The 27570-nt window shown below is 37.1% G+C and overlaps 1 protein-coding gene across 2 annotated transcripts in view; it reads right to left on the bottom strand.

The window, feature by feature from the left end:
- Positions 1-500: 500 nt before the first annotated feature.
- The window catches only part of wwc1 (WW and C2 domain containing 1), a 40434-nt gene continuing 13364 nt past the window's right edge, over positions 501-27570 (bottom strand). Inside the window, exons 6-22 of one of the 2 annotated variants that reach the window (XM_079586069.1) lie at positions 24675-24804; positions 19944-20090; positions 19710-19780; positions 18490-18732; positions 16640-16729; positions 14669-15237; positions 12639-12756; positions 12387-12554; positions 10663-10855; positions 10436-10576; positions 8960-9024; positions 5634-5781; positions 5361-5525; positions 5168-5260; positions 2679-2909; positions 2476-2594; positions 501-1646 (exon numbers count right to left, since the gene is read on the bottom strand). In XM_079586069.1, the coding sequence (XP_079442195.1) occupies positions 1580-1646; positions 2476-2594; positions 2679-2909; positions 5168-5260; positions 5361-5525; positions 5634-5781; positions 8960-9024; positions 10436-10576; positions 10663-10855; positions 12387-12554; positions 12639-12756; positions 14669-15237; positions 16640-16729; positions 18490-18732; positions 19710-19780; positions 19944-20090; positions 24675-24804 (2758 nt within the window). In that variant the 3' untranslated portion in view covers positions 501-1579. Of the gene's footprint in view, positions 1647-2475; positions 2910-5167; positions 5261-5360; positions 5526-5633; positions 5782-8959; positions 9025-10435; positions 10577-10662; positions 10856-12386; positions 12555-12638; positions 12757-14668; positions 15238-16639; positions 16730-18489; positions 18733-19709; positions 19781-19943; positions 20091-24674; positions 24805-27570 lie in introns of both variants that reach the window. The other variant, XM_079586068.1, reaches the window with a different exon arrangement.

The following is a 27570-nucleotide window of genomic DNA, read 5'->3' as shown; positions in this document are numbered from 1 at the left end:
TGTGAAATATGACATTTTTTTGTGAGATTCAACACACTAAAGGCTCCTTACTGGTATGTAGAAATAAAATAATTATATTTTTTGGATTTTGACTTAATTTTAATGGCAATTCTCCACAAATCTAGTGTACTGTAAAGAAGAAGAAAAAAAAAAAAAAAAAAATATATATAGCTCTCATTACATAAAAGTAAAAAGTTTTTTTTGATAATTTTAATTTTCATTAATTTTAAGTAATGAAAAAAATATACATATATATATACATACATATATATATATATATATATATATACATATATATATATATATATATATATATATATTATAAAATAAATCACGTTCTTTTCCTTTACATTACAGTCATAAGAATTTGGGGGGAAATGCACTTAACTGTCAATAAATTAATACTAGATTGCAAGTCATTTTAATGGTTTTGGTGAAATTTTAAGGGTTATGTAAATCTTATGCAAAATATAATTCCTTATTTCTTTTCTCCTTTGTTTATAGTGTGTCAATAAAAATATATTTGGTGTATCAATAAAAATATATCAGGGTTTGACATAAATGAAATGATGCTACCGCTTTAGTTCTGAAGCTTATTAGTCACATACACAGCTAACGTGTTGAAGGGGTGTTTTTAGGTTAGAAGAGGTCCGATACCAGTAGAAATGATATACTATTACAACAGGCAACTGTAGAAACTAGCATGGGAGATCGATAAAACCGAAAAAGTCGCTTGAAAGATTCCAGAGACGTAACAAGAGCTGAGAAACAGGGTTTCACTTCAATGGGATAGTATGATCTTTGCGTTCACACAATGTGCTTATTTGCTTTATTCTCTATATCAATGCCTTTTTCTATTAAAGTGCATGAACTATCTGATATTCTACCTGAGAGTCTGTGGAACTAAGTGCAGTTTCTACATCATTTCACGAACATTTGCACTAAACGTGTCTTTGTCTGCATGTGCACTCAACAAAACGAACACTTAGAACTGTTAGCAATCGATTTAGTCTACTAACCGGTCTAGTTAACTCGTCATGCTTTAGTTTCATGCTTCCTAACATCTGCAACCATTTACACAATCGAACATAAATGTGGACAAATGTGCTTGTTTCTAGAGGGACGTGACCGAAATAGCAGGATTTATGCCCATTCATTTTGTCATAAAGTTTGAGTCCTGAACCCTTGTGCTGTGAACAGAAGTAGTACCGTAAGTATCTGTATTCACATCTTCAAGAGTTACAGTAAGCAGTCCTGCCCAATAGCAGAGCAGCACGTTTCACAGACGCGCTGTTGTTTTTCAATGACCACTCAAATACCTAGAACAGATACTGACATACTCTTATTAGTAACAGAACATGGTGAAATTTAAAAAATAAATCTATCTAAAAAAAGAAAAGAAAAAAAAAAACACGGATCTATACAATTTCAGTTTTGAGAGTTACAAACCCAGTGTTTTAAAATGACATTTTTCCTGCCCAACATACATTTTCCTGTCACGCCATTCTTCATTATTCATAATACTGCCAGATGTCAGTTTTGTCTCCATGGAAACAAAAGCAGTTGAGAAGAATATCTTCTACACGTCGTCGGCTGGTAGGTCAGGAACGTTTATCTTCGCTCTGGTGAAGAAGGCCATCTTTTCTCTAAGAGAGGTCACAGCAGACAATGAGCAGAGCTTGAAACCGGACGGTGTCAGATATAAAACAATGGAAGAGTCATTACTTGACATTTGCTCCGTTCCAAATCCTAGTGAGCTGCCTATGAACGCATTTTGAAGATGCGCTCAAAATTTGCCAAAATGAGGTGTCTTGGAACACATTTGAAGGTAACATCGCATATATCCTTCAAAGGGAAGGCATTTCCATAATGCATTGCAATGAAGTTGGTGAAGTAAATCAGAAATAAGCGAAAAATGGTTCAACGTCTTTGAAAAAGACGATCTCTTTGTGAACTTTTTGAAGCGTCAAAATGGTAGTTGGACTGTCAGTCAATGGAGGGACAGAAATCACTCAGATTTTGTTTCAAATATCTTAATTTGTGTTTCGAAGATGAACGAAAGTGTTACGGGTTTGGAACGACATGAGGGTGAGTAACTAATGACAGCATTTTCGTATTTGGGTGAACTAACCCTTTAATAACTGTGGAAACGCATGGTCTGTGAAAATCAATCATTAGCAACTTCAGACTATTGGAATCAACTGTGAGTTGATAGTATACTCCTGTGAAGATCAGGTGAAGAGGGCTATTTGAGTGTCACATGGAGTTGCTCCAGATCAGTCGATTATGGGCTTTCATTTCAGTTTAACATGCTGACTTGGAAGGTAGCCGCCTATGTAGGCAGTTAGACAACAAGGCAGCTCACTAGGTTTTGGAACACACACAGTGGTTAACACTGTATTCGGTCTGTACACGTGCATAACGAGCCAAAAGATCTGTGAACCGTTACACCCCTATTAGCAAACAGATGCCCACCTAAAGGACTGGACTCCCGGGCCCTCCTTGAGGCTCTGTCCACGGATCTTGTGCACATCCTTAGCCGCCGCTCGCATCATCTTCTCTACCCTCTGTTCCTGTAGCTGCTCTTCCTGGGTCTGAGGAGAGAATGGCGAATCAAAATCAGATGTTGGCCCGGATGATGTACCATTTGTTGGTTCGGGAAATCTACCGGGACTGACCTGTCTCTCTGCATGTTTGAGCAGCAGACGAAAGCGCTCGTCCTCCTGTACCCATGCGGGGAGGACGTGCTGGCCCTGCAGACGGGCGGTCTCCAACTGCTCCTTTAGCTCCCGCAGCACATGCAGTTCCTCGTTCAGTCGGCTTTGCCGCGTGCGGGTCACCTGCAAGTCTAGCTCCAGATCCAGAGAGGTGCGCAGAAGCCCGTCCAGACCTTTGACCTGCATCGGTGGCTGTGTGTGTGTGTGTGTGTGTGTGTGTGTGTGTGTGAGAGAGAGAGAACAGAGGGGTGAAAACTCATTCAATAGCTCTGTTGTTGTCATCAAGGGCCAGTTCCTTTATGTGTCAGCAATTAGACTTTACTTTTCTGATTCAAATTAGAACAGTCTACCTTTTAAGTAGTTTAAAAAGCCTTTAAAAAGTTATGATCAGTCTTGAAGAAAAAAATGGGATGACTAACTTTTAAGACTAGTCTTAAAAGCAGTTTATGCAACCAATCACAAGTAAAAAAATCAGTGGTCCAGACTCCATACACAGCATTTAACACGCTTTGAAATGTATTAGTAAAACATATATGTAGATAAACATTGACCCAAACATCTGTGATCACTAATGCAAATCCTTCTTCAAAATCGTACAGTTTTCCCCAATCGCTTTGGCTCAATTCACAAGTTTTTTTCTCTTGAGTTCAGATCTCTGATCAGTTCGTTTCTTGTTCACATCAGATTTGAATTCCTTATTGATTTAAGCGATAACTAAATGAACATGGTTTGTTGATCAAAACTCCACAACTTCTAAATGTTCTTTCCTTGTGTGAGCCTTCACATGCAAAATGATCTATTCAATTATTAAAATCTGCCAGACATGCATGTATATTCCATAAATATCTATGACATTGAATGTTTGTGACGTCTAAATTGGCAAATGGCCTGCCATTGTAATGAAAAATCAAAGTCAATCAAACAATCAAGTTTGGAGACAGAATAGAGTTGGTAAAAATGAACGAGCAACTGTGAATTATCAGTTTATATGAAGCACATTTTAAAAATAAATGTACAGAATAAATATAAATGTTACTTTTTTGTCTGTACTACATTATTGACTTTTCCCAGTAAATGTGTACCAACTGTAGAAGTCTGTATCTAAAAAGCTCAGTGTGAGACACAAGAGCATTCAGCTAGAAACAATCTAATATTGTTGTATAGACATAGAAAGCAATCAGTGTCAACAAAAAAGCATAACAAACATGACATTTGTAAATAACAAATATTTCCATGAGGTTTTTTTTACATTCTGACCAGTGTGGCTCACATGATGAAAAAAAATGGCATTGGCCAATTTACTGAAACAATAACTAGGTTTTGAAGCATGAATTCTTGAATGTTTTGAGTGAGTTACTACATTTTGCAGACATGCAATGAGTTGTGATGTTCTATTATGATAATTGCACATTAAAAACAAAACAGCAGACAATAGCCACCCGCCATTTTCACTGGCCACGCTTTTGACATCGATGGGGAAAACTGCCATATAGATATTTTTTATATTATCTCATAATTTTGCACCAGGTACATTAGGTTGCTGTCACTTTAAGACCTGACTAACACTACATTGCACATAGTTCATTATTTCAGATTAAAAGACTATTTATATATATATTTTTTTATATTGAAGAGTGTGGAACTAAATGCAGCGTCATGCTTTAGTTTCATGCTTGCTAACACCACACCACCATTTACCTCATATTTGTAGAATGGGATATGTGATATTTGTATATTACTGCTTTAAAGGGAGGTGGTACTTTATCCCCTTTTAGGAGACTTTAAAAGCCTGTACTATAAATCATTGAAGTTCTCTGTACAGTCCTCATTAGGCAAATCAATTCAAAATTACTCACTATGACACTGCTTTAAAAGACTCAATGTAATGTGTCTCCTAAGGCACAGTGAGAGCAAACCTGACCTTTCTAGACTATTTAAGGCCCTCTGGAGGGGCTCAGCAAACCCATTTCCTCACTCCGAGACTGTACTTCATTAACACTGACCTCAGGTCAGCACAGAAATGTCGGTATTAAATATTAAACTGCTGCTAATAAGCTTAAACTCCCCTTTCTAAGGAAAGTGTTTAGCTTTAGGGTTAGTGAAATGCATGCAGTGTCCTAAGAAAAATCCAATGGGATCCCGAAATGGAATTTAAATCTATTTCCGATGTTCTGTTGAGATTAACTGCACGATTTATATGTTTGGGGCCCCATTTGAGATGGTTGAAGCTTGTTTATCAATTTGAATTTTTGGATTTAATAGGATTATTATTTCATAATAAGGACAAATCTCATAGGATTAAGCAGAAGAAATTAAGCATCGAACGTAAAGCATTTGTTTTTTTTGCCATTAAATGACCATGGGGTCTCTGAACTGGTTTTAAATCATAAGAATCGTGAGATTTTTACCCAAACGAGTGGATGTAAATGTGAAATATTTTCATATGTTACCTTCTTCATTCTAACACTGCGTCTCTCAGAAGCGTTCCGGATGAATGGAGATTTCTTAGAAAGGGTGGAGCTGTCACTGTCGCTGCGGTTGATCTGGTGATTTGGTGAATGTGGGCATAGGTAAAAAAAAATATTGAGCTCTTATAATAATTTCATATCTAAATACATTTGTGTGTGAAATCTATGTTCTCACCCTGCAGATATACTGGCTCTGAGGTCCAGGTGAAAATGTCTTGGACCGGATGATGGTGTTTCCTCGCATGAAAGGGTTTTGCTGATGAACATCGTGTCGTCGCTCCTTGGGCCGAACTACAGAAGCAGAATGGGGGAGTCCGTCCACACTGGTCTCCTTATTCACCTTAAGAGGCAAAGAGAGGATGTCAGCAAGTTTCATTGGAAAGGAACAACAAAAGCTTCTATAAAAGCAATGAGAAAGTTCGCTGTGTAAATGAATCATGGCTGTCACCTTTTCCGTAATGACCGCTGTTGGTCCAAGTTTAACCGGCTCTTCCTCCTGTTCCCACTGGCATTCATCGGGGTAAAACTCCTCACACTCCTCAACATCACTACCTTCTCCATCCACAAACACGTCACCATCTAATGCCTCTGTGGGCCTAGAAGATCACAAATATGCCATTTGACAACAGGGTTATTATGGCTCAGACATTATCATTTTTATTTAATCTATACAATTTTCCTTTTAGTTTTTTTTAGGTTGTTTTAATGTGCATAAATAGCTTGTATTTTGCTTAATTACCCACAAAGAATTACAAAAAATCAGCATATTCTGCAAACGCCCCTTTTGCACGCCTTATCTCAAACATCCAAAACACAGGTCTTAGGGGAGCTTGTGAAGGCATGTCTTAACAGGTACATATGAAGAAATACTTTTAGCTGTGTTGCTATGTGTCATGAGTAAGCAACTGAGTAGGTGAACACTCTCTCAAGAGCGAATGCAAGCATCTCGCTTGTAATAAACCCATCCGGTGTATATCTGCACCAGCCGCATTTTTTAACATGTTGCGCCACAACTATATGAGACTGCATACACTGGATACATCAAAATGGAAAACATATAAACAGGAACAATTGTCTTTCTGAACGTGCACATGATGTTGTATTGAAACGTCCATTGTAGTGCGTTGCATCTCAATGCCCCATCCGCTTTAAAGATTAAACAACCAGGTCATGAACATGTCAAAGGTTTTAAATTTGGCTTGCACTCCAGTACCCAAAGCTGAATGATTTTACACGCTGGCTAAACAAACACTCTCTGGCTGCGTCACACCCCAAACTCTCCCTATTGGTTGAGCTGGAAAGAGATTGACAGATCTGAGCAGACAACTCAATCTTTTCTTTACTTTCGGGAGAGATAAACCCATGAATGTCATGCTAATAACAGTCAATGAACAATAAACTGGGTTAAGAGAATGTGTTACATAAATATAAAACATATGTTTTAAGTACTTCTTACATACTTCACCTTGAAGTAATTCCATTTTATCTTCCGAAAATGACTACTTTTAGTTTTGCTTTCCTTTAGTTTCAGCGTTACTTTTAGTTTCCATCTCTTTTAGTACCCACAAATTGCTTATTATGGTTTGCTATGTACTTTTTCTATATATTCATCTGCATTAAACTTACAACACAATTACCTCAAAGTTCAAGTTTAATTTGTCCAATTAAAGTAATTTCTTTGTCAATTAATGTAGTTTTCTTAAGATGCGGTCACATTAGCAAAACTTCACAGACAAAGAAGGTCCATTATCTGGCCGCTATTAATATTTTGACCCATGAAGCAATGCTTACTCACTTCCAAACTTAGCAGTTTTACAGTATATTAGTCAACACGGTGGATTTAAAGTTGAACAAACTTGAATGCGATGTGAAATCCATGAAAATATTTTACCTCATGCGAAATTGTAGTTTGCATGCACAGGGCTAATTTGCATATTCATAGAACCACGTATACTAAATTTTTAAGGAAAAAAAACGTTTAAATATGCAATTTTGGTGATCAAAGATGAGTTTTAAAGGATAAAATGATTGACTACTGGGGGACTTTGACACAATTATTAAGCGTTTTTGGGCCGCTTGTTTGAGATTGATATCCGTCAACACAAGTCAAGAAGAGTAAAGACATACAGAAGAGAGTAATGCCCCTGATTTGCATTTAAATACGTCATTAACAACTAGTTGTTCAGTACCGTTCCGTAAAACACTGCGTAGAATTTTGCTAAAACATGCATTTTTCGGGAGTTAATTCAATAAGAAAAAGCTAATTGCTAAACTGTTTGTGTGTTCAGAACAGAATTAAGCAATAAAAGGTGAACCGACAAACACATTTAGCTGTGGTATGTACCACATAGTCTGTCTCTGTCTATTTTAAAATCTACTAACACATGTAGAAGCTGCAATGACATTTTTATTTTTATTTTTTTGCGAAAAAGAATATTTGATAGTTTTCACTCTTGTAATTCCACTGCTGTAATCAGACCATCAGCATTGAATTAAATATAAAGTTATTTTGCGTTTTAAAGGGGTGGTATAATGCCCTTTTCACAAGATGTAAAATAAGTCTGATGTCCCCAGAGTGTGTATGTGAAGTTTTAGCTCAAAATACCCCACAGATATTTTTATATAGCATGTTAAAGTTACGCACCGTACATACGCAAATGTACGCACCATTTTTGTGTCTGTCCCTTTAAATGCAAATGAGCTGCTGCTCCCGGCACAGGGGGCGGAGCTTCAAGAGCTTGTGTCCTTTTACCTCACACTCACACACTGGAAATTTCAAACACTTTCATTTCTGAACGGTTAGTTGATGAATTTATGTAGCTTATGTGTAGCTATCTTCTAGTCATTGATTAGCATATTCTGTCTTGATAATCTATAAATCGTGTTCCGGGGGCGGGGTTTATGTAAATTCTATGGTTAGTGACAGGAATGTCGTGTAGTCCAGCCGTTTGTTGAAGTCCTTAAAAAGCAATTTCTTTAAAAGAAAATATCTCCCTTTGCTTTGAACTTTGAGCGTTGTAACTTTGCAGATGTTGTTTATGTTCAAGCAGCAACATTACACACTAACTAAAGTTATAAAGGTGAAATCACATTCAACCACCCCTGCAACTGAGTTAAACCGTAATGATCCTAAAAGTGCAACACTTATCTAGTCTGCAACCTTTCAGAAGCGAGTGAGTGAGGGTGGAAAATGCTCTCGGAAAATGCTGCCGTGCCACATTCCAGTCCTTGTTTTTAATTTCCATGACAGGTGGTTGTGGTTGAATCATCGTCTAAAACAAACAGGCTTTGTAAAGTGCAGTTTTGGTTATAATCATGAGACTGCCCTTCAGCCAATCCACAAGAGGCAAGGTGAGCTAATTTCTTCGATTCACATGCGAACACCAGAAAATGGCATGAGAGAGGAATGCCGCTCAGTATTGCTCATGCACTGCCCTTAGATCAATTGTTCATCCTGTTTATGTTACTAATGTAATTTTGGCGGAGCAGATCAAACACCAGGGAAAGTGAGTCATCGTGTGCCGTCACACTGATGAATTCCCACAAGACAGCAGAAAGGAGGTCAGTCAATAGGAAAACAGGGGTTGGAAAAGAAAGAGAAGGAATATGAGATTCAAACAGCTGGTTAATTGCTTGTGTTGATCCTGGGTGGGATACTGGATATGATATAAAACCCAGACTCACACTGACACATTGTTAGGTTGACAGCTGCACTGAAATGGATTAAAGCTTATTATATTGGTGCTTCGTCACAAGTAGTGGCAGGTAACGTACCAGTCCTCCACAGGAACGTGCTCCAGGTGTGCAGTGGCGGTCTCTGAGGTGCTGGGAGCTGAAGCCTAAAAATAAATAAAAGGATAACGTATTTAAAAACATACTTGATTTAGGCTTTTCTGCAATATATTACTTTAAATTAGTCTTCTACCTGGTGGTAACAGATAATTGTAATGTAAAACTCTCTAAATGTAATACTTGAGCCAATTATTGGCAAAAAGGCACTTTTTTTATGAATAGGGTACAATGTTGTGTCCTGTTATTGTTTTAGATGCATATGATTTTGTTAGAAGATAAAATTTGACATAAAATTAACCTAGAATGCAAGGTAGATATTCTTAAATATATTAAAAAATCCTTGTAAAATGGTGATTTTGTCCCAAATTCAGAGGTTTTGATCTTCTCCACTGCATTCAATAATTCATCAAATCAAACTACATAATAATTGGCCAATCAGAGATCAGTGGTTCTCAACTTTAAAAATGGAGGTGGACAAATCTATTTTGGGTTGTGGCATCAAATGATTCAATAAAATATTAATTCAAGGAGTCACGTTCCAAATTACAGCCCTTTTTTAAATTATCTTATTGCAAGTCATTTTGAAAAACGGTCTGCTACATGATTAAACGATAAACGTAAATGCAATAAAGACACTTTTTTTATTAATATGGAACAATTTTGACTCCTGTTATTGTCATAAAGGTGTTAGATGTACTTGCTTTTGTTGCAAGAAATGGATAAACTATTATTTAAAATAAAATTAACCTAGAATGCAAGGTAGATATTTTTTAATATATAAAATATTCCTCGTAAAAATTGATTTTGGTCTGTCTCAACTTTTAATCTTCTCCACTTTATTCAACAATTCATCAAAACAAACTACATAATAATTTTCACTATGTCAAAACTACACTTTTTAAATTATCAATTGAATTAAATTAAAGTCATATTATAATATCACCATCTCACATTTGCACATTAATTATTTTTTAAATTTCATATTTTATCTATTTAATGTTGACGTCTATTGAAGTGTATTGCTAGAAAGTAACAAAATCATCTCACAAGATAAAAGAGCTTCAGGCCTTATTTTGTAACTTATTCGTGGAAAGTACCAGTAAATTCTACATATAATAACCATCATAACAGAACAGGCTGTTTGCAAATTCAAAACTGCTGATAAGTGAAGCAACTAATTCTATGTCATTTGATCATCAACAGTATTAGAAAGCAGAAAGGACTTTTTGGGCAAGAAAGAATCCATTTCTTCATTTGAATGACGCAAGAACTGGATACAACATTTATGAATACTCCATGTTCCTTGATGAGCTTAGCAGTTTGGCAAGACCGTTTCCAAGAAATGTTAGTAAAGCATTTAGCTGTGGTGAGGTTAAGCATTGTGTGTGTGTGTGTGTGTGTGTGTGTGTGTGTGTGTGTGTGTGTGTGTGTGTGTGTGTGTGTGTGTGTGTGTTTTACCAGCTCCTGCTGAGCGGAGTCCTCTGTTTCGTTGTGCTTTCTATCCACTTCTGGCATGTACGTGCAGTTGAGGAGGTTATACCACTTGGTGCACCACTCCTCTGAATACTCCTCATCAGCCAAACTGATCTGAGCACCAGCCTTTCAAGACAAAAAAAAGACACTTTAAACACTTTATTGATGCTTAGCCATCATGCTGTTTGCTCAATCTCAGATCAGACACTCACTAGACAGTCTTCTCGGCCAGATTTGCTGGTGGTGCAGACATCAATGCGTAGGGTCTTCTGTCTGAGAGCAGTGGAGGACATCTGCAGGCTAAACGCTTCCTTGAGCTCTAAAGGTTCCTCCGGAAGAGCGCCGTGGGTGCGGAACAAACAGCGAACGGGCTCTGAGCACGGCAGCACCACCACACGGACATATCTGCAATAGATTAAACCCAACAGTTCAAATCGAATCAGAGATGGGGCCCTATTTTAATGATCTAAGCGCATAGTTTAAAGCAGGGGTGCCCAATCCTGCTCCTGCCGATCGACTGTCCTGCACATTTCATCTCCAACCCTAATCAAACACACCTGCCTTTCATTTTCAAGTGATCCCGAAGACCTTATTTGGTTGCTTCAGGTGTGTTTGATTAGGGTTGGAGATGAACTGTGCAGGACAGTCGATCGGCAGGAGCAGGATTGGGCACCTTTGGTCTAAAGCAAGTCCACTTTTGCTAGTTTGACGACGGGAAAATGGTTGGTCTAAAAGGGTTGTCCCTATTCTCTTAATGAGCAATGGGTGTGTTTGGGGCGTAACGTGCAATAAACCAATCAGAGTGTGATTTCCCTTTCCCTATAAAAGCCAGTTGCGCTCGAGCCATGGCGGATTCGCCATTTACATGCTGGAATTTGCAAGCAGAAAGACTCCAGAGAGCAAACGGATCTGCTCGTGCGCGAGGTTAAAGAGCGCAAGCAACCCATCTATGGGACAAGCAGGATTCCACCATATATTTATGTACACAATAATAATCTTTTACATTCTTTTATTTTTAATATTTGGCATGTTTGTGTGCTGCTGTGTGTCCCTGTGTGTAATAAGCAGAGTGTACGCGTTGTAGACCCTCCTATAGGCTCACATTACTAACGCGCTCTTTAAATAACAAAAACAATATTGTGCCATTGACTTTAAACCAGTTTCAGTTGGTCAATGGCGCAGTCTATTTCAGTTGCCTCAAAATAGCAGCGAGCCTGAATACACCTCGTTTTCAGACCAGCACACCCATGGGCGCACAAATAGTCGCAAATGCATTTGCTATTTAAACAACGTGGCGCAGGACGTGAAAATGATAACTGCGTCGGGCTGAAACTAGCAGAAAACACTTGCGTCGCGCCTGGCGCCACATTGCGTCTGATATAAGATAGGGCCCATAGTCTTTAACATCAGAGATGGGCATGTACATGCCAAAATAAAACAAGAATTGGCCAATCATAGATCAGTGGTTCTCAACTGGTGGGTTTCAACTAAAAAAAATGGAGGTGGAAAAATCTATTTTGGGTTGAGGCATCAAATGATTCAATAAAATGTCAATTCAAGGAGTCGCGTTCCAAAATTATTCTCAATGCATCTAAATTTCCCAAGCAAAACTGCAGGGGTGTTATGGTGGCCTGCTGCTACATTTTGTGCAAATATGCATAAAAGCCATAATAAAAATGCCTGTTCTGACTTTCAAGTCAGGCACTCTTAATTTGGATTGATCCACAATAATTTGAGAAAGAATCGCAAAGTATCTGTGAATCGATTCCTCCACTTCATATTACCATTTTACAACTATTGAACGGGTTAATTCCATTTGTAAAACCCTGCACATTTCCCTAGCAGAGGTGCTTCATCAAAATTACATCCTGCTGATTAAAATTAATGTCTCTCCATCAACTTTAAATGAAGCTGGCTGAGAGAGCGCAATCCTTACATGTTCTGGTTGGCTGGCAGGGAGAGCGCGCTATAGTTGGACAGCTGCATTACGAACACTGTGAACCTCTTCTCTTTCGCTTCATACTTCAGGCCGAGTTGGATCTGAGCGCTGCTCGCCGAGCTCACGTCATCATAACCCAGCAGCTGCTCGACAGGAAGCCCAGGCCTGGGGGAATGAACAGCACCGTTTTACTATCCAAATCAGGGTCTGTGAAAAAACATCACTTATAATAAATCTCTAGTGGCCTACCTTTTCTCTGAGGGCTCGTACACCCCACTGTCGCCTGCAACCGATTCGTCAGACACTGCCGACGTTACTCCCGCCTTCTTGGATCCAGGCGCGGACACCCTCGCTTGCGTAACAGAATCTTCAAGCACAGAAAAAGGGCGAGTAGAAATGTGAGAATGTGTCACTCTGGAAAGGTTTTAGGTTCCTGAGCTCGAGTGAGTTCACCCGCTGGGCGAGTTGGGAGTGAGCTGAAAATCGACCCTGATGTACTAGACGTTCAGACGGTTTCTCTAGTTTCAGGTGGAATTCTGGGTTGCCAGTGACAAATGAAGTGTGTCCATGATGAAGAGAAAGGAAAAATCTTGCAGTTCTTCTTAGACATGTATTCTTTGTATTTGTGTTGATTTCATGTGGTTTTGGAAAAAAAGTATACCATTTTCAAGAAAAGTATCAATTTGCAACTAACCATTATTTTAATATGGATGAATCTAGCAATCCCCCCCCCCCCCAATTAGTCTCACAATGACTTTTAACAAGTAATCTATCGATTATTTCTGATTTGTCGATTGATCCTTTAGTTAGCTTACCAGCAAATAATAAATAGAACCATTAATCTTTCAATGTTATATTCAAACATTAATAATCAATGAATCTATCGATTTTTCCAGATTAGCTGATAGATCTAACGATTATTTGATAAATGAGCGGTTGTCTGTATTTGTTCCGACTATAGTCGACTATACACTCTTCCACCAGAACTAGACTCACATACGGCCACTACCGGAAGCCAGTGATTACAGTTGATAAAATTATAAATATGAATATTTTTCTTACAAAAACTCATCGCTCCGCTTCAACGTTTAACAACTTGAACGAACCTTGCCTTTTCATTAAAAGGTCAAATGATCTGTTATTTTAAGACTAATTCACCTTGACACAGAGTCATGAGGGTCTGCAGGGTGTTGTCACATGACTTTAATTTGGTAGATCATGTCACATGATTTTGATAAGCAATTAGGGCTGCACGTTTAATCGTATTTTAATTGTGATAACGATGCCTATCTCGATTAATTTTAAATAATCGTTGCGATATTTGCCTACTCATCATTTATCCAGAAAACGGCTTTTTTTGTTGTTGACATTTGCGTCAAGTCAACACTAGCGTTGATGTTTGTAGTTGCCAGATGTAAACAGCTTAATTCCCCCCCAAAAAAGCTTTTCTCTTCCATGTTCTGCCAGGAGTTTTACTTAATCTATGCAATCTGGCAACCCTGCGCACACTGACTCTACACGGAGGAAAAAGCACTGATGATCTGAAAACAAACATGCACTGGAGTTTAGTGATCTCCACAGCGATATTCTGCTTACATGAAATTGTCATACAGCCAGTCTGTTACTTCACAAACCACTTGTGCTGTGACTAAATCTGCCAATCAAACCTTCAGCGCTTTATTTGGGAAAAATCAAAACATGGATCTCCACCTTATTGTTTGGGATTATGTTTGCAGAATTAAATTAACAATAATTTGGAATTATTGGAAATAATGAGGAATTTCACATTCTATCTTTTGAAGTTTAAGGTTTTACCAGTTTTCGTGACGTGAATCAGTTGAAAACGACAGCCACTGACAGTTTTCAGTGTCTATTAACAGGCTATCGTTCTTTGATAATTCTTTCATGAATTTGCTGAGCGATCTGGTTTTGCAGTTTGTCTCACTTGCAACCGAGTTGTCGCTTAGAAGATCTAATGTAAAGACACATCACAAAGTGCTCATCAAAACCATGCATTTTGTATTGACTTTCCACCTACAGGCCTTTTAGGTGAAGTGTAGGTTGGAAAAGAACGTGCGAAATTGCCGTTAGGCCTATTACATTACCACTTTTGATAATTATGCAATTTATTTACAAGTCTCTTCTCTTTCTCTGTAATTCCTCAAATGAGAATAATCGTGATTAATTATCGTGATTATAATTTTGACCAAAATAATCGTGATTTCCAGTTTAACCATTATCGTGCAGCAATAAGCAATAAAACATTTTGAGCAATGTACCTTTCGAAGACTCTACTGCGGCCATGATGCTGTCTTGTTTGTTGTCACGGTAAGCCAGCCGGCCCTGCTGTTGGTCCTCGTCTAGCCGGAGCTCCATCAGCCTGGTTTGCAGATCTAAATCCAACTGTGAGGCCGGGCCAGAAAAGGCCTCTCCTGACAGGAAGGAAGCATCAGTAACAAGGGGCGAGCAAGGAGGAGAGAGGGAAGAAAGCGAGGAACGCGGGGACAGGGAGCTCATGGAGTGAGGGGTCTCCGAAAGCCTCAGCGCTTGTGTTCTCTGGGCCACCCCCGGCCCACCGCCCACCTGCCCGGAGGAGGACGAGACCTCATTCTCATGGATGGTGGTGATTGAACTGGAAGGCCTGTAACCAGAGGCGCTTCCCTCCTGCAAAATAGAGTCCAGTTTGTTCTGGAAGTCAGGGTCGCCCAGTTCGGGCTGCTCCAGGTAGATGTCGGTGAAGCTGAGAGAGGAAGTGGAGCCCAAGCTGGAGGTGGCCAGGGATCCTCGGCTGGAAGTCAGCGAGCCACGGCTGCTGCCCGAGGAACATGACAGCGTGCTGGCAGACAGACTGGAGTTTTAATGTCAAAGGGAAGAGACAGAAGGAGAGTTAATCGGGAAAGCTGCTCCGGTTCATGCTTCTTCCCCCTCTATTCTTCGCACTCTACTCTATTTCAAATCTCGACATCAAGTGCATTCTGCTTTAAAGCAAACATGCTAATTAAGGCGTAGCAGGCTCACTAGTGAAACACACAAGGGACTGTTCCTTCATGCAACATGCCTTTGATATGCCTCAACTAGACGCCGAGGATGAATTAGGCATTAGTCATAATAAAAAGTAAGGGCAAAGCTATTGTTAAAGTTAACAAGAGCGCTTGGTTGCATAGTTTTATAACTTCAAAAGTCTGATTCTTCTAAAACTCAGAGCATTCTTATTGCAAAGTCATTACATCATATATAGTATTGCAAAGTCATTACATCATATACAGTGACGAAAAGTTCTTATGATATGCAGCTTCCGCTTACTGCTAATATCCAAAACGGCCTAATAAATGAGTAACATGTTACAATTTTGCCTTTTATTATAACTTTCCTACCATTAAAATGTGTTTTAAATGGTCTAGGGGTGCACAATATATCAGTATCATATTCGCTATTGGTCAATTTACTGTATTTTTACATTAATATTTTCTTTGTGAAATATTTAATGCTCAATTAAAAAGATATTTCTACCAAAATGTTTAATTCTGTCATCATCAACCTTGCATGCTTGATGTGCGATAAGAAACCTCATTGGTCAAACTGAATTGGTTTTAATTCCTACGTTTGAGCTTGTTCATCATATTTGATGTGATCCATGTATGTGTGGAGATTAAAATAGCTTAAATTAAAAGCCTGCTTCATCATATAAAGAGACTTGTTTGTAAATAATAGTAATATAAATAATAATTTGATGAGAATATGAAACATTTCTTCATTTGTGTTCCAAAGATGAACAAAAGTCTCTGGGTTGAAAGACATGAAAGTAAGTAAATCTATTTTATTTTTGATTGAATTCACCCTTTAAAGTTATCCTTTGAAAGAACTAATAATTTCATAACACTGTTAAATGTTTGACATATCTTAAAATAAATACAGGTTTTTCAAATTGTACATTATAATATTATAAATATGTCATTATATATAGAATTATAATTTCACTTGTAGCATATAAAACTATTGATTTGACTTTTTTTAGAATATAGTATAGATTTTCAATACTTTTTCAATTTAATGTTAATAATGACATTTATGGGTTATTGGCAGTAATGTGACTATAATTGTGAATCAGTTTATCAGTATTGGCCAGAATTGATAAACATTGGTGAATCCCAATTAAACAACGGGGAGAAAAAGTAAATATAATATGTAGTCCATATTATGGGTGTTATTTGCATTGTCCATTTTATGTAAATATGAGGGTTGGACGATACCTTTTCAGCTGGGTGTGCAGGGAAGACGCCAACCTCACGGTCTCCTCCAGCTCCTTCACTAGTTTGTTTCTCCTATAGTGCAGCCTCAACCTGAGCAAAGCAACACAGAGAACTTGGTGACTCAGTACTATAGTGTGTGTATATACACACACACACAGTATATAATTTAGAAAATAAGAAAAATTTCAATCAACCCCATTCATTTTCTTAATGTATATATAGTCTTTCTGTGGTTCTTTTGATAAAATGATGTTGGTCTGTTATTCAACAGCAGCGCATGAAGAAGGCGTCTATTGTGTTCAACCTAGATCCAGCGTTTGTGCAGCTCAGGTTACAGGAAGAGTGCAGACGCCAAGCTAAACGACAATACAGTATCTAGAGTAGAGAACAAGGACCCTGTTCAAATAACTGAGAGAACGAGTGAGAATAAGACCAACAGAAAGAGAGAATGAAAGATAGTGAGTGAATCAAGCAAAAAATGGGTTCTCACCTAAGCAACCTGATCTGAAAACACAGGGGGTTCTTCTAAGGCCATGTTTACACGTGGTATTAAGATGCATTTTGGTCGATCGGATCACAAGTGGACGTTACGAAATGCAGGTGTAAGCGGGGTCTAAAGCCCGGGACACACCAAGCCGACGTCAAAGAACTAGTGTCGACGAGAGCCGGCCAAAAAACTGCGCTAGAACGCACCAAAAGGCAACTGTCAACTAGCATGTGCGTTCTAGTCCTGCGTCAATATCTGTCTATCATCAATATTCTATTTTCAAAAAGGGAAACCGAAACTAGGTCTGCAGATATACAAACCATAAACAAAACAGCGCTTGCTTATCATTTTGAACATGAATCACACTGATCGCTTTCTTCATTCCAGTTGGCTTGTGTTATTATGAAAGTATTTGTGCATTCGAATGCTCAGCTAAGACGACGTACAATTATGACAGCCTTCCGTCTGTATCGTCTTGACTTCTTAAACGTCTTAATACCAGGCGTAAACCAGGCCTAAGAGTACAAGACTTGCTACAAACCACAAGCAGTAAACTATCTTGCATCCAGCGCAAATGACTTTGTACACCGACGCATGTATCATTCCTATTTTGACTTTTCCCTCCACAGACGCACGTTCAATTTCTGCCATTTTAGGCCTTGATTTACAAAACCAAATTGCTCCATTATAATGAATGGGACATTAAATGGACAAAATGACTGCTGTGCTGCTCGTTTTGCATAATGCCAAATATCGTTGCGAGTGCGGCCTCTGTACATCAAGCCTTCAGTCAACATTTTTAAGTCTAAAAGAGGCCTTCAGAGTCGGTTTTGTGTGTTTCCACAATAATGGCGCCTTTATCATTCACGCTAGAATAGATTTTTGAGGTGAACTGCTCTAACATGCTGTCAGGGAAAGGGAAACACATTGGGTCAGATGTGCATTCCTGCAGTATATTAAGTGGATTGTGTAGCCTAGTGATTAAAGAACTAAAGATCAGGACAAAAAGATTTTAGCTTTGAATTCTGCAAAGTGCGATCCTCATTCCCACACTTTCTTACCAATCATTTCCATGATTTTTCAAGGAATTTTTCCATGCCAGTTACAATCATTTGCAATGGCTGGATAAGGATTTAATTTATTTATTTATAACCGAAAAAATTGGGCATAAAGAGAAACAAATTATAGATTTTTTTCAATAGAAAATAGAGAATCAATTTCCAGGACTTTCTAGAGAGTAGAAAGGCCTTCATTCCTGCATGAACTTAACACGTTCCCATTCTATGGTGCCGTCGTGTAACCAAAGAAATACACCACTGGAACCAAATACACGGAGCTCTACTGGCCCAGTTAACCATCTCACCTCTCGGTCAGTGCTTTGCTCTGGTTGTCCCGTGCAGCTTGCAGGTCCTTCTCGAGTCGTTTCTTTTCGGATTCAATCTTCTCTGCCTCGCTGGGCGCGCGCTTGCGCGGCTTTACATACTGCAGTTCCTTCAGCAGCTCTTCCTTCTCGTTGATGAGGATTAAGCGATCTCTCTCCGGGTCCAGCAGGCCCGGCCATGCCTCGCTATCCAGCTTAGCAATCTGGACCTCAATATTTGCAATCCTGAGCAGCAGAGTGAATAAGGCAATGTAAAGAAAGTTAAACATGTAACTATTGAGAGAGATCAATACAGTTACAGGTTGATTTCAAAATCCATTTACAGCCTGATTAGAAGACAAAATTTTGTTTCAGTGTGCATTTAATTTCCTATAAAGTGGGACAAAAAGTCTGAAAACTACTACTAATATTACAAAAAAAAACTAAACTTATTAATACACACACATACACTCTCAAATGAAAAAAATATATACATATACTGTATATACGTTTGTATATATATTATATATATATATTTGTATTTGGAATGCCCTTTGGTTAATTGACGCGTCTCAGAAATAAAAAAAATCATATATTTTCTCTTTTTTTTATGTCATTATTATTTCTTTGTTTTACATTTTTCGAAAACGTATAGTTTATTTCCAGACTTAAATTACATTTTGGATCACAGATTTTCAGTGTGGTATCAAACATTTGGGTAAATATATACATATATACACTGCCATTCAAAAGTGTTGGGGTCTTTTTCAAAGTTTTTAAAACAAGTCTCTTCTTCTCACCAAGGCTGCATTTATTTGATCAAAATACAGTAAAAGCAGTCATATTGTGAAATATTATTACAATTTAAAATAACTGTTTTCTATTTGAATATATTTTAAAATGGAATTTATTCCTGTGATGCAAAGCTGAATTTTCACCATCATTACTCATCATGACACTTCATCTGACAGATTGTAATAATATTTCGTTTTTTGTCATTTTGGGTGAGCATAAGAGACTTATTTTAAAACTTATTTTAAATTAGAAAAATCGTACCAATCCAAAACGTTTGACCGACAATATTGTATATTGTCGTTCAAATATATACACAAACACACACATAAATACATAGTAATTTAAATATTGCCATTACTGATTAAACAAACTTTATTGACCACTACAAACTAATAATTTAGAAGAACATTTAGAAGAAAAACAGATACCTTCTTTTCGCCTCCTCATATTTCAGGCTCAGCCGTACCTTCTCAGCCAGTTTATTTGAGCTTGATACAAACTAATTAAAAAAGAATCACAATAAAAAAAATAAAAAAACATCTCTGCTAATATAAAATACATTTTATTTTACAAATGACTTGCACATTGTGAAACCACTAAGACACCAAAGTGATTCATCATTCACAAGCATGTAAAACCCAGCTCTGGATTTGGTTTCTCACCTCAGCAGGGATGTCTGTTTGAGACCCGGCGTCCGAGTAGACGCGGGGCAGAGAGAGGTTTGAGTTGGCCAGGGACGGATTGCTGGCCCACAGGTCAGACTGAGAGCCATAATCTAACTGGAAATCATCCTTCAGCACAGCCAGTTTCTAAAAGAAAAACACAATAACCAGATGTCAGCCTGTGATTTTGTCCCTTTGAGCATTGTGAGGTCAGAAAATCTTTGACCTCTATTTACCGTTCTCTCACAGATATTCAGTGCAGACAGAACATTTCTGAGATGAGAACTGCCGACAGGGGCTTAAGCAGAACTGAGGTTACCTGTGTGATTATTAAGTGACGAGTAAAGAGAGGCAGTGAGTCTACAGGGAGGAGAGTTGATTTGCAAGAAAGAAACACAAAGCTATGAGTGAGCACGTTACGGGCGAACACACGCATGGCGGAAGAGGTCTGCCAGCTGCAGTGGGGGGTATGCATTATTTAACATTGCCTGCCTCTCCATATGCTTGTCGAACAGTGTGAGGAATAGCTTGAAATAAATAAAAAATGACAAAGCAAGAGGGAATAATACTCAAGGAAAAAGGGGTCACCTTGGGCTGACTGAGAGCAGAAAAGCCGACTTATTTATCATCTCTGTTAATGGAGTATCAATCAGGAAGAACCTTGAGATCATAACTCAAAAGTTGCTGAAAATTCCACGGACTAAATTAAGCCAGAAAGGGGATCGTGCTTTTTCAGTAGTAGCGCCAAGACTTTGGAATAGCTTGCCATCATATGTTAGGGATGCTGACTCTGTACATGTTTTTAAAGTACAACTTAATATAATTCCGGTATTTAACACCTTGAGTCTATATTGTAGTTTGTTTTGGATGAACAAGAGTGGTGGACAACATTTTTTTGACAATGGTTCCTCTCTCGAGTTTTTGACTATAATAGAATTGGCCATGGTCCCATTTAACATTGGAGTCAATGGGCATGTCCGAAAATGTCATTAAAACAGCCAATAATGTTCGTTTACAAAACTGTTAAACTCACCGAGTGGTTAGTGGTGTTCGTTGATGATTATAAACAATGTATCGTCGCAATATATGATTCCAATCCGTTTATTTTGCTATAGTGGAACTATTTTTTCAGACACTTCACAACCGTGTAACTTCCGCTCAATATTTGAATCTGAAGCGTTAGCACACTCCCGACCACTTGATGGCGATAACCGATGTTTATGTCTCGCGGGACACTCACGGTCACAGTCGAGTTCAACTTCATATTACAAGTAACAATTAATGAAGGTTTTGTTTGTTTATTTCGCTTACTCTCCCGGAGCACAGTTGATCTGCCCGCTAGCCTTATGAGAAACGGAAGCGAGCAAAAAGACTACATCGACCAAATGTAAACAGCCCCCTTTCCGTTTCCGTTAGCGCATTTATATTAACGAGCACTCAGTCCTTCAAAAGAATTCAATGGGATTTTACAAAATGACGAATAAAACACGACAGAAACTGTATTTCGCAACACTTTTTGTTTCTGGAACATCAACTAACATCACTAATCACTCGGTGAGTTGCACAGTTTTGTAAACGAACATTATTGGCTGTTTTAATGACATTTTCGGACATGCCCATTGACTCCAATGTTAATATGGGTCCATGGCCAATTCTTTTATAGTCAAAAACTCGAGAGAGGAACCATTGTCAAAAAAATGTTGTCCACCACTCTTGTTCATCCAAAACAAACTACAATATTGACTCAAGGTGTTAAATACCGGAATATAATAAATTATCCTTTAAGACATATCTGTTTGCCATGGCTTATCCGTCTTAAATGTTTTTATCTTATTTCTATTCTATTATTATTGTAGTATGTTTTTCTTTCTATTTTTCAGTGAGAATGTAAAGCACATTGGTCAACTTGTGTTGTTTTAATGGTGCTATATAAATAAAGGTGACATTGACATTGACAAAGCTGTTTAAACACTTCATATTCTACTGTGACTCCATCTGCCAAACACACTCTACCGGTCAAAAGTTTGGGGTCAGTTAGTATCATTTTGAAGAAATTAATATCATCATTGTTCACAATAACTCTATTTTAAATAAATGCTGTTCTTTTGAACTTTCTAATCATCAAAGAATCCTGAAAAAAAAACAGTATCACGCTTTCCACAAAAATATAAAGAAGAACAACTGTTTTCAATATTTATCATAATAAGAAATGTTTCTTGAGCAGAGAATCAGCATATTAGAATGATTTCTGAAGAATCATGTGACACTGAAGACTGGAGTAATGATGCTGAAAATGCAGAACATTTCTGAAAATTCAGCTTTGTAATCCCAGGAATAAATTACATTTTAAAATATATACATTTATTTTAAATTATAATTCTATTTCACAATATTACTGTTTTTACTGTATCTTGATCAAATAAATGCAGGCTTCGTGACCATGAGAGACTTCTTTCAAAAACATAAACATTAAAAAATCGTAATTATTTAAAAAAAAAAATTTGATACAAAATTAATAAATATATATATAATATATATATATATAATTGAATAATTAAAATGTTTTTAATGTTATATATATGAGAAAATGCTAAATATAAAAAAAATTTGTAGTGGTCTCAGACTTTTGGGCCCCATTGTATATTATTATACAGTTTTATAATAGCAAATTAAATGTACACTTACAAAAAAATGTATTACTTAAAAATCAAAAATGTTTGTTAATACATATAATCTTTATTATCTACTGGACAGGCTTTAAAATTATGTACAATTTATAAAAGATTAAAATACTTAATTTAAATTGTTTTAATATTTCATATTTATGCAGCCTTTGGTGAGACTTCGTGTAAAAACATTTTTAAAATCCAGCGCCAAACTTTTGTTTGAATTTTACAATTAAAAATATGTTTAGAAGAAATGTCAACAACATCTATGCTGTATAAAAAAAAGTAGGGTCTATGGACCAAAGGGTGATGTACATAATAGGAAGTCTATGATAAGCTTTTAAAAGGGGGGATTTTTAAACGCCTCAAACGCACTGGGAGGCAAAACACATTGTCTTCACTGGCTTCTTTAAATTTGTGTTGCTACAATTAACAAGTCCAAATGTATAAACAACACGGGGCAAACTCGATGAAATTTAAGTCTCCACTTAAACAAGATTTGTACATTACGGTAAGTGGATGCAAACCAAATACATAACCAAATATTTTCTTTAGGCCTACATTCAAAAGCAGTAGGTTCACAAAACATTATGCAAACATGGAAACTTCACACTCCGCAATGCTAATGCAAACACTCAGCGTGAAAACAAACAGACCCTAACGTTCACCCGTATCGCATTACATGAATTTACATTATAACCAAATAATCCACTCATTTTTTCTCTGACCCCGTAACGTTACGTGTATTTTGGGTTGAGTTGCATTCTATCCTCTTTTAATGTGTTTAAGTTGTATAGAAAAGCTGACCTTCTATACTGTATTTAAATAACATTTAGCTAATTATTATGAATAGTTTTTAGGAAAAGGAAAATTTTAACTTTTTAAAAGAAAATTACAAATCAAAGGACCAATAAAATGAACTAGTGAAGGATAAAGCCTATAAAAATGGTCAATAAATTATGAGTTACACAATTATACATTCACATACATCTAAATTCTTGACATATTATGCGTTTTGTTTTGATGATCTGACATACATTTTTGTAAAACTTAATTTTAAATAGGGATTTTTTTAAATGTATTTATTTACACTGCAAAAAAAATGCAGTGACACGTTATATTTTAAAGATAGTAAGGTAGTACATACAATAGTATACAACATTCAAAAGTTGAATGATTTTTTAGATGTTTTTGAAAGAAGTATCTTATACTCACCAAGGCTGCAATTATTTGATACAAATACAGTAAAAACAGTAATATTATAAAATAGGATACCAATTTAAAATAACCGTTTTATATTTGAATATATTTTAAAATGTCATTTATTCCTGTGATGGTAAATCTACATTTTCAGCAGCCATTACTCCATTCTTCAATGTCACATGATCCGTGATACTTTTTTATCCAGGAATATTTGATGAATGGAAAGTTCAAAAGAACAGCATTTATTTATTTATTTGAAAGTTGTTTTTGTAACAATGTAAAAGTATTTAAGATCCCTTTTGCCATTGAAAGTACGGTAATTATTTTGTGAAAAGCGTGAAAAAGTGGCATGGTTCACAAAGTTTGAGTGTCCTGCTTCTATATGCCAATACACAACTGTATTTTGTAAAATATTTTTAAAAAAATGGTGGGAGTACGAGACAAATAATGGCTGTAAAATAATCTGTTTGTGATTGTCGTCTTCAGTGAAAAGCCCCACCACACTTAGCCACTCCTATCTGCTCAAACACATTAGCTTATGACAATAAGATAATAAAGATAACTTTGCAGCAAGTAGAGCACTTCAGGGCAGTTTTTATTTGAATAAATTGGTTTGCCTACTTCTCTAGTGTGTACTTAGCCATTATGAATCATCGTTGGCTTGACTATTTGTATATGTACACCTGGCTGGAACTGAGACAAAAAAGTTCTCCGCAATGTCCTAATGATGAAAGTATGTAGGAATGTGTTCCCAGAACACTCTCAAGGTGTAACGATTAGTCCTTTCGTGACCTGGGCGACGTGTAAACGCTTCTTTCAGGGTGTCATTGCTCAGGGAATGTACTGAGAAAGAGATTTGTACCCGCATGAGCTCCTGTTTCTCCTTCTCCCCAGAGCTGATGGCATCTTTAATGGTCTTCACCTCCTTCAGGATGGCCTGGGCTTCATGCAGTTTGTAGCCATGCGAGGCACTGGACACTTTGTGATCAATTCTGGTGAAAGACAAAGAAAAAAAACGTTCAATTAGAAATCATTTTAAATCATCCAAATAGCTTTTTAATGACTTAGTTGAATCATCACACTCAGAATCTCTGGAGAACGGTGAAAGAATAAAATGTTTCAGTAAAAAAATGTTTGGGAATCGGAAAAGGCCAGCTAGATTTGTGGAAAAGTCTATTTGCAAAAAAAAAATTTTTTGAAAGCGATTTAAAATGCTATTCGGCAAAGGTTTGCTGTGCTAGTTTGAAAGGTTGCACATTTTTGGCAAAAATGTTGTGATTATATATCAAAGTGACTATAAAATAATTATAATAGAACTGTAGAATAAAAGTATTATTCTTATTATTACTACTACTACTACTACTACTAATACTACTAAATAAAAACATTAAACAAAATAATAAATATTAATATTGTAATATTCCACTGTAAAATTAAAAGAATCGAGTACTTAAGAAAATATAATAAGAAGAAGAATTACTTAATTTTTTTATTTTCAAATGTTAAACCATCAAGCCTATATTTTGGTGGAAAACCACAGGTTATTAGTATGTCTCATTACAAGTTTTGAAAGATGCCTGGCATATGTTGTGTTCCCGAATGTATGTTATGGCATGCGTTCACGTAGACCGCACTAACGGCGAAATACTCATATACGCCTCTGTTGAATGTTTTGCTTGCGATTTCCTGGAATGTCAAGCTCCAGTAGAGCCAAGAATACAGAGGTGAGGGGGGGTGGGGGGGTGGTTCTGTTTAGCAGAAGAGGGCATGTAAAGCAAGTCATCGGTAAGTCATGTGCGGACCTGAGCAACAGGTTAGTCCACATTCCTTTGGGCAAGAGAGCTAGAGGGAAGCAGTCAACAGGAATCAAGCCCAGCATCTCAACGCCCTTTTACATACAAAAACAGCCCGATCCAAAGCTTTATGTCAATGTCTTCCTCAAACAGCCCAGAGGGAAAAATATCTTAAAGGGGAATCTTAAAAAGTCTCTTTTTGGGGTCTACTACAGTAGAGTTTCATGCTTGAATGTTCAAAAAAACACATTATTTTTCACATATTTTACATTATTTTAGCACCTCTCTTCCCAGTCTGTCTGTAACACTCAGTTTAGTTCCAGTCTCACTGTCCGTATGACCCAATGAATCTATCAAGTTTAATTACAATAGGCAAAATTAATCAAAAGCTGTTAGAATTTGATTAAATTTCAGTAAAATTTTTGACCACAAGGTCTTTAAACTTTTTGAGTACCTTCAGGGCATGGTGCCGATGGCACATACGATATGTCAATGCGTTCGTAAAATAGCGAATTTTACAGATGCGCAATATGGCCGATATGGGAAAATTGGTTATCCTTCGACTCATTATGTATAACAGAATCTAAAGAGACCACTCTTAAGATTATTTTTAGGCTAAACCACTCAGGAACTATAAGCAAATATAGCCATTTTTAATATCTCCAGACCACTAGGTGGCACTGCGCCAAAACTGTGCAGATACCCTCAGGTCATGGTTGTCATAACACACACCAAGTTTGGAGATATAGCCTCACATCCATTGTGGCATGCTCTTTGTCGAATACGTTCAAGCATTATTCGAGAAGGGTTTGACAAATGAACTTGAATTCCGTAACTTTTTGTCTGTATGGTCTGAAGATGATGTTTAAATTTTCATGAAAATCAAAGCGGAAGAGTTTTAAAAAGTTTTTAATTTTTTTTCTAATTGGCTAAATGACTTCATATGGTGCAATCGCATCGGCTTGAGCCAAGGAATTAGAGGGGAAACGTATTTTGTTTCTAGTCCTTACGGTTCAAATGTTATTTGCATAAACATGAGTGCAACTTTGGACAATTGGTGGCACTAAAGGGATTGATAAAGAAACTCCAAAAATTCAGACTGTCCTTTATCTGTGTGCCAAATTTCACAACTTTTTACTACACAGTTCTATGGGCTGCTATATACTTCCAGAGAGGAATAATAATAATAAGAAGACTAACTATTACAATAGGTGCCTTGCCTACGCACCTTCAGTGCTTGGCTCCTAATTAGTAGTGATCTTCATTCAAATAATCCCAATATCAACAAGACAGTGTATCAGTAGATACACACTAGATAGTGTTTTACTCCAAGGCAAGGTATGTCTTTCAATTGAGATGTTCTCGAGGACTGCACGCAAAAATAAACATACAATGCAAAGTGTAGTCCACAAACTCACAAATTTGCATGAACCGGTTCGTTTTAGTGAATCAAAAGCACTCAACGAAATCAGACTAATGTGAATCACGAACAGATGACTCCTGTGTACTGAGGATCAAAACTTACGGCATGTGGTCCGATTCCCAAAATGAATGACGGAAATGGAATTTTAAAAAGAAGGTTCATGATTTTATGTTTTTTTTAGCAGTTTAATTTAAAGTTTGATTATTTTTTTATATATTATTTATGAATTGAATTGCATTTAAGTCATCCTGTTGCCACCTTGGAAGTTTGCTAAACCCCCCAGGTTGAGAACCACTGGTCTACGACATATATTTTACAGCATTAGATGATAGGCCTATTTCTTTTATATTTAATCAAATTGACATTCTAACTTAAACATATTCAAATGAATCAAAAGGAAAACCTGTATTAATACCCAGCTCTTTCAATCCATCAGTTAAGAATCACTGGACTAGTCAAGTAGTTGTTCAGAGAAAATCGGGTGGATTTTGAAAATAATATGAATAGCTTCACACTGACTGTTTGAGGTGCATGATGCTTCG

This window comes from Phoxinus phoxinus (genome assembly GCF_949152265.1).
Source record: "Phoxinus phoxinus genome assembly, chromosome: 17".
In the NCBI taxonomy this organism is placed as follows: Eukaryota; Metazoa; Chordata; class Actinopteri; order Cypriniformes; family Leuciscidae; genus Phoxinus; species Phoxinus phoxinus.
This window is presented reverse-complemented; position numbering and strand designations above follow the sequence as displayed.